The sequence below is a fragment of the Mycetomoellerius zeteki genome, unplaced genomic scaffold (genome assembly GCF_001594055.1).
Source record: "Mycetomoellerius zeteki isolate Tzet28-1 unplaced genomic scaffold, Tzet1.0 scaffold504, whole genome shotgun sequence".
NCBI classification, from domain to species: domain Eukaryota; kingdom Metazoa; phylum Arthropoda; class Insecta; order Hymenoptera; family Formicidae; genus Mycetomoellerius; species Mycetomoellerius zeteki.
In genome coordinates, this window is record NW_017257506.1 from 128,409 (window position 1) to 136,615 (window position 8,207).

Consider the following 8,207-nt stretch of genomic DNA (forward strand, 5'->3'; position numbering starts at 1 on the left):
TTTCGTCGAAATTTCTCCCCCCGTCAAATTGAGAACCCTACGGCAAACGAGTTCTCTCTCATGTACGAGCCTCGAGTTAGCGCCTCTTGCACCTGCAGACGTGCATCCGGCTCTGGTCGGTTACCACCACCGCCTCCACCGTCGCCGTTGCACTCTGCCGCCACGGACGGTTGTAGTACGACGCGGCACACTATGCGTGGCGGCTCGAGTGATCTGTGGAGGGGGTGAAGATCTGGAGGTGGGGGTAGCAAAAGGCGCGATGAGATCACAGGCTCAGTTGCCGTGCGACTGTCGAGAGACGCACTGGCGGTGTCGACGGACGCGCGATAGTTTCCCCAGTTTAAGTCTTTGCGCTCAGCTGGTTCACGGGGTATTCCCTCGTTCTCCATCAAAGGAAGCTCGTGAAGGGAAACTCGATTGGTTCGCTTCGCCGCCGGACAGTGACCCGCAGTGAAAAGGAGAAAAAAAAACCGAGAGAAAATAGTTTCGCTCGACATAACCATCTTCGGGGGTAAGGGACGAAGAGGCGCGGAGGAGGAGCAGAGGAGAAGAGGAAGAGGTGGAGAATCCCGATTTAAATCTCCGACCGCAGAAAGCCATTAATACCGTCAGGTGCACGCGGTCCACGCATACGTACACGGCGTATCACATAACACACGGACACACATCCACCGCCCTATGCGGGAATGGAGTCTCACCCCCGTGCGCGCAGTTGAGCGATGATCGCGCGCGAATCGGTCGCGAGGAGCGCGTCGCCGTGTCTTTCGCCTGATGCATCGTCGGACCGCAACACTGGCGTAAGACCGCCGATCGTGTCACCGGCGTGTACCCGCTCGTGGACGACGAACAGTTCCGGACGGTAGCGACCGACGATCCGGGAGAAGAAAGGATTAAGTGGAGAACTCGACGTGGGTGAAGAAATGATGCGGGGTGCGTGCCCGTGCTCGCCTCCGCCGTCGTCAGTGCGACATTTACGCGGTGAATGTCATTCGAATGTGCGTGCGTGTAGTGTCACGAGCCTGTGAGAAGGGGGTGAAGGTGGAGAAAACCGCGTGATAAAAATATATATATATATGTACGTGATACATTATTGACAGGTGCGTTTGTTGCTTGATGGTCGCTGCTGCTTCAATTTTTGATCAGCGTGTGTTTTTCGGAGTATAATAACGGAAGGATCTCGGCGGACCTGCAAACGAACGAAGAGTGCAGGAGTGAAGGAGAAACACAGTGTGAAATTACTATTCGACGCGTGTGAAGTTACTCCGTGAAAACTCCGCCTCTCCAGGTAGCCATGGATAGAAAGTCGAGGATCATCAGCCACCGCACGCAGATCGTGATAATGAACCTATTGCTGCTCTGCACCGGTGAGTATCCGCTGCGAACGAGGTCTCCTTAACGAACGCAGGACACTATGATTAAAAACTAATTCCGAAACGCGGGATGGCAGTTAATTAATGAACGATTCAGGCATCACGGGCTCGGTTCGGGTGAGTTGATCGGTCGGTCGGTCGGTCGGCGCCGCTTCCCATATAAATATCGGATAAATTGATGATTCTGCGGCGCAACACGTTTGCGGGACGAGAGGTGGTGTCGAGGAATGAAACCGGATTCGTATAGATTGCGTGGGATGCGGATTGTACATACCGCGGTGTGCATCGAGACAACGTTGGGTTCTTTGTTGCATGGAGATGCTGGATTCTTCGACGTTTTGTACCTCTCGGGTTACTTAAAACGAAATATTATCATTTTTACATAAGTAGATCACATGATTTCTTCGACTTTCATTCGTTGTTCGATATGTAGATATTGTACATGAAAAGAATGCTGGAGTATTTAAAAATTTAGCTTTATATATAGATCTGAAAATAATTTTGTTGGACCATCAAAATAATTACATAGAAAACTCAAGCATGATGGATATTGCAAAAAGTTTTAACATTCTAGTAACCAGCTTGAACGTTCTACATAATTATTTTGATGAATCCAACAAAATTGTTTTCGAAATGGTTATATCCAGCTACGTGTTTAAATATTTCAGCAAAATCGTTCTTTCCGTGCGGGAATGTAATGAAGACTGTATTAAAGAGCTCGAGTTAGGATATATCGATAGCTAGAGGAGGGGATGATTAAGACCCAAACTTATGCTGATGTCATCACTCTTTCTGCGAAAATTATACAGAGGATAGCAAGAATTTCCTCGTCGCTGTTGAAACAAAAGTAGCACCAACTTTGGTCTTGCAATCGATGGAGACAAAAGCGAACGGTGTGGATCGCGCGGCAGGAAATAGCCTGGATATAAAAATTATGAGCGAAGGGTTGCGAAGTAGCACGGAGTATATCTCGTAATCGTTAACCAAGTAGACTGTATGGAAGAAATCTGACGGTGAACTATAACCACATCGGCTATGGATCGATTAGGAACTGTACAGCGCGACAGAAATATCGTCAAGAACACAAAAGGATGCTTTTTGCGAAGTTTTCGCTACTTCTTGCCTTTCTGGGCGTCGCTGGGATATAGACGGTTAGATTGTAAGATCGACGTAAAATCGACGCTCCGGAAACGTGGTGCCGGAGGCGACTTTCAGAGATAATCTAGATCGCCTGCCGCACAAGCAACCTCATTCCAGCCGAATTGACGATCAAAGAGAGATTCTCGTCGACTGCTCTCGACGAATTCTCAAATATCTCGGCCGTGTTATAAAAGTAGATGGAAAAATTCGTAATCCAAGGACGAGTCGCGGGTATGCAGTCACGCTGCTGGTCTCCAGCAGTAAGTAGTTTCATGCAAGACTGCTTCGGAAACGCGCTATCAAGCAGCATCAGTCTGACCGCGACTAGTCTTTGTCAAGAATGATGCGACTGAGAATAATAATAATTTTTCTGCAACAACGTAAAGTAGGAGCTTCAATCGATATACAACCTTGGCAAAAAATATTAGGCACTTTATTAATTATTATTTAAGGTTTTTAGCTCAAAAATTAATTTTCAGATTTCGCTGTGAATTATCCTTTATTTCAAGAACCTTTTAAAGCTATGTATAATGTTGGTAACTAACAGAAAACAATACAGGTAGAAGAAAATTCCATATAAATTTAAAAAATATACAATGGTTGCCCAATAAGTTTCTGTGGTCAACATATAATTTTACAATTATATTTATCAATTTGTTTTTCTGTTTATATTATAAGTTAATACATTTCTTAGTCAACTTAACAATACGACATTGTAAATATTAGATGTACTTTGTAGTTCTTTGTAAAGATTCTTTATCTAATTTAATTGTAAGTAATATCTACAATAAAATTACTCACTGACCGGAAACTTTTGGCAGCCACTACAGATATCTAATACTTTTGGCCAAAGCTTGTAGTACACCTATTATCCATCATGAAAACGCAAAGAAAATTCTTATGACGTCAAAAGATATCTTCTTGCATTGTGTAAGATGCCTTTTACAATACTTATCGACTTTCGTTAGTTTTATTTCCTTTCGAGTTCATCTTACTTTCGTAAAAATGAAAAGCTGTACATTTTTGACAGGATTAAATGTCCTTGGTTGATAAATCTTCGAAACATTACCTTTAACCCACGTCTTCATCGATATTATATAGCGATGCAAAATCGCGTGTTAATATTGCATCAACGTTCTTAACTCTCGGTCATGTATCTTCCCTCCTTTGGGACCTCTAAGCTGCTTTCTCTCACAGTCAGTTTCACTTTATTCATACTCGAGTATATAAAAGCCGCAATATGTATAAGCTACTTTCTACAAGATTAAATTCCAATTAAACAGATTCCAATTAATTGTCGCCGATTCTAATTATCGAGAAATTATAAATTTATCGGAAAAAAAGGGTTCATTATGTAGAATCTTGCTTTAAGACTTACATTTAAACATCCCACGAGGAATAGATGGTAGAAAGTTTACTTGCGAATACAACGCTCATGGGTGCCAGAAATGCAGATGCATCGCGCTGCTATGCACCGAGATGTAAGATGGTGTTACGCAGATCGGCCCTTTGTGGCATGTCAAACGCTCGGCAACCTAAACAGCCGCCGGTTTCCGCTTTAATCGCTCGGCTCTCTCGTCTCATCGTGCGCGGTGGCTCGCAACGAGAGCTCGCAACGTTGTAACGAGAAACGAGGGACGTGGGGAGAAGAGGGAGTGAGATATAATTTGCATACGCCCAAGGTTACGCGGTCGTGCCGCGATAAACTTTTTCTCGCGTTAAATCGCAACGTAGCGTAACTGCCGCGAGCTAAGATTCGCGTTCGCGTTAAAGTGTCTGATGGTGTTATACGCAAACAATCGAGCTGCAGTCCCTTTTACCACGACTAGGCACAATTCGCGTGGGCACACACACACACACACACATACACGGGGCTTAATTGGGAGGAGGGGAGAGGCGTAATTAGGTACGGGGGTGTTGCATCGGAGCGCAGTGCAGTTGCGGCCGATTACGTTGTTGGGCGCGTTGTAGTCGACAACAAAGATCGAAGGTGGCGGCACTCCACCGTTCGACTCCGAGAGGGCTCGCAGGGCTCTCGGAGGGTCGCATCGACGCGCTAACGACGCCGCGCGTTTTCTAATCGTCGTTTCCCCGCGCGAACGGCCGCTTCCCACGGAAGATCCGCGATTCGAGCTCAAACGTTATCGCACCGCGGAATTATCGGAAAGTAATTAACCGCTAATCGACCGGGATAGTATAGCTGGGATTGGAAAACGCGATGCTCCTTCTTAACACCGGTGTGATACGTACAACTGAAAGGGAAGGGAGAACGCGTTGTGTTTCGAGTACGTTTACCTGCGTTTCGTCTGTAATACGGTAGATTTAATCGCGTCGGTCACGCAGGCTAGTTTGCACAAGTGTCTTCAGAATAACGTCCAAGATGCTTTAAAAGTAACGCCGAAGAAGAGGAGGAAGAGAGAAGGGTTTATCAGATAAATGTCTTGCCGAGTATTACGTTAGTTAATTAAGGGGGAAGGGGGGGGGGAAAGGCTGTAGGAAAGAGATATTTCGTTGAAGACAGTCAGTTACAGGAAGATCGGCGGACGTTTACGGGCGACAAGCGTTTATTTAAAGCAACGTGGGTACCGAGAGTAATCGATCGACGTCTTTGCGGCGGACCTAATAAATTTCCCACTTTTATTGCCGCTGCTTTTCCCCGCCGAGCTTCTAAGCTGTCTGTCCACTCGATAAATTTCGACGACGCTTTCTGCAGCGTACATTTCTTTAACGCGTCCGAGCTCTTGCAACGCAGGTGCGAGAACGTCGTTACCTCTCCGTTGTTGCATTACGAAAAGAAGATTACGAGCGTCTCGGTGTTAATGGCACACAGGAGGGTGCCGGCGTACCTCTTCTCCTCGCGAAACATAAGCGATTAATGGCTTTTGTAAACGACCTCTTATTTCTTGTCGTCGCAGAAGTAACCCTGAGTTATATTCGCTGCGAACGGCGGGACGGCCCGAGATCAAGAATTATTTACTCCGTATGCAGCGATTATGCGAAGAATTGTCTCTTTATTGCGGTATATCTATCTTTATTTCCAATTCCCTGGAGTGGAAAGGAGCCTGCAAGTAGATTTCATTTTAATGGAATTTTAATTCGAAGATAATCTCGGCAGAAAGATTTTTAACCGCCGAATATAAAAATGAAAATTACAATGAATGACGTTTCTTTTTTTTTTTCGTTCTGATGTAACGATTTAATTAATGGTTTTTCGGTTCCTCTAATTCGCACGTGGACTCGTAATACGAGAAGACAAACGGTTCCACTCAATCAGGATTAGGCGCGATAACCGGCGATCTGATTAAGGATTACAGTGAAGGTGCCGGAGGCTATCGTTATGCAGGTTTCGATATTATTCATGGATTTTCGGTATTCTGTCCGCTTTCGCATTATTGCATTTTTACCGCTCTATATATATCTACACGGAACAAATGGTTTTGCTGAATTAAAAAATTTAACTATAGATCTCTTTTCTCTCTCTCTCTCTCTCTCTCTCTCTCTTTCTCTTTCTCTCTCTCTCTCGGAAATAATTTTGCTAGACTATCAAAATAAATTATATTGTGCGCTTAAACTGGTTGCTAGAATGTCAAAACTTTTTGCAACATTGCTCATCATTCTTACGTAATTATTTTGCTTAATTAAAATAAATTAAAAATTCAATTAAGTAAAGCTCTTGGAATAATATTTAAAAATTAAAAAGATGTCTATATAAGAGCTAACGCGTCATATTCGTGCGTAAATTATTGTGTATAATTACAATAATTGATGTCTGCATATTAATCAAGGCGCAGTCGCAAACGTTTCAACCTGGTTTTGGAATCCCTTTAGTGTACATTCGTAATAAAGTGAGACGGTTGCTAACTTAAAATCCTCCCTCCATAAATCCTAATGTCAAAATTGAAAACGTCATTACAAATATAAAAAGTCCCATTGAGGAATAATGTTAAATATAGATGAAGAATTAAATCTGAATGACCAGTTTTATATTGATAGTTTAAGAGCTAAATACAGATTCTAAAATAAATTAAGTTAATGATATTGTGACTCCAAGAATAAATTTAATATAACTAAAATGTCTAATGAGTCTTTGCAGTTATTAATGTGTAAATTAGATATATATATATCTAAGGCAGTAAAATATAATTTATAAATAATTAGAATGTTTTGACTCTGGATTTGAGTTCTCTTCAGCCAAGCACAAAATATTTATTTTCATAATTCAACAAAATAATTTTCAGATCTGTAATTGACTAAGTTTTTAGATACTTTCGCAAAATCCTCCTTTCTGCAGAAAAGAATACATGGAAAGACAATTTTACTGTAGTACATAAAAATTAGCTATATATAGACACAGATTTGAAAATAATTTTGCATCATCAAAATAATCATAAGACACTCAAACTGATTGCTAAAATGTCAAACTTTTTTTAAACATTGTTCACCATGCTTGAGATATTGATAAAATTATTTTGATAGTAAACGAAGTAATTTTTTGTAGATTCGTAACTAGCTAAATTTTTAGATACTTTCACAAAATCTTTTTGTCCGTGTACGATTACAGCAATCTCGCGCCATCGCGGGAGTTAAATATTTTCACTGAGCAGGTCTACCATCTACGGTCGGTCCAGCCAACCAACGTTTCTGTATCTCGAAACGGAGAAACGGTCGTGAAATTAATTCTTTATATTACTGGACGGAAGGAAGGCAGGAAACGGAATGGATGTCGGACGAGAGCGCATTTGTCGGTGGTAAACGCGCACGCACGTACGGAGCATTATTTCGGTCCGCGCCCGGGGGCCGAGACCGTTGCAATGCGAAAAAAAAGAGAGAGAAAGAGAGAGAAATATCCCGTATCCGACCCGTTTTCGAATCGTTTCGCACATCGCGCGCGTACGCCAATAGTTGGCCGGTTCCGACGAAAGAGAACGGGCTGTATAACATTAGAGGTAGTTTTCCCAACTTTCACCGTGTTTCGCACGAGAAGATATTGCAAAGATCGAATACTGTAGTATTGAGTAGCCATTCAACATCTGCGGTTACGTCCCGCAGAGAAGAAAAAAAGCGGCTTTGTGTCATACGATGCGTACGAAACATCCCTGAAAACCTCGTATTTTCCGTGCTGGAGTAGGGATAGTTTAAAAGATTAGATATTAAACCCAAACTCTTTGTCGCACGCAATCACAAATTTTTCAGAGCATTAAATCAAACACAAAAATCCGAATATTCGACGAGATCAAATATACGGTAAAATTCTTTCATATTTAAATTAAAAAAAGCCATTTCTCTCCGATTAGTTATTTACAAAATTTTCTCTTTCCGTTCTCCTTTTGCATTCAATCTAAATATAAAATATTTTTTTTAAATCATTAATCCCTATCCTCTCTCGAAATAGCTGCGGCATCTATGATTGATAGAAAGCGGGCGACTCGCTCTATGACACTTTATACATCTTGCTTTATACTACCATCTGGCCGATAGTCCGTCGATGCCGAAAGCCGATGAGAGCGCGCTGGTATATGATCGCATTTAAAACGTCGAAAGCGAGGGTGAGAGAAAGAGGACTGCGTTCGGTTCAGTATGCTTCTTTCATTGAAGGGACACGGCGCTTTTCGCATACGTTATGACTACGAACTCTCATCGTCATATTGCCCGGACGTACGAGAGCCAATATTGCGTGGCCGCACGCGGTGCAGGAAT

General features: G+C 42.7%; 1 protein-coding gene across 1 annotated transcript in view; it reads left to right on the forward strand.

The window, feature by feature from the left end:
* The first annotated feature begins 202 nt into the window (after positions 1 to 202).
* ed (hemicentin protein echinoid) overlaps positions 203 to 8,207 on the forward strand; it is a 31,624-nt gene continuing 23,619 nt past the window's right edge. The window contains exon 1 of the mRNA XM_018455692.1: positions 203 to 1,364. Coding sequence (XP_018311194.1) covers positions 1,292 to 1,364 — 73 coding nt within the window. The 5' untranslated portion in view covers positions 203 to 1,291. The remainder of the gene's footprint in view (positions 1,365 to 8,207) is intronic.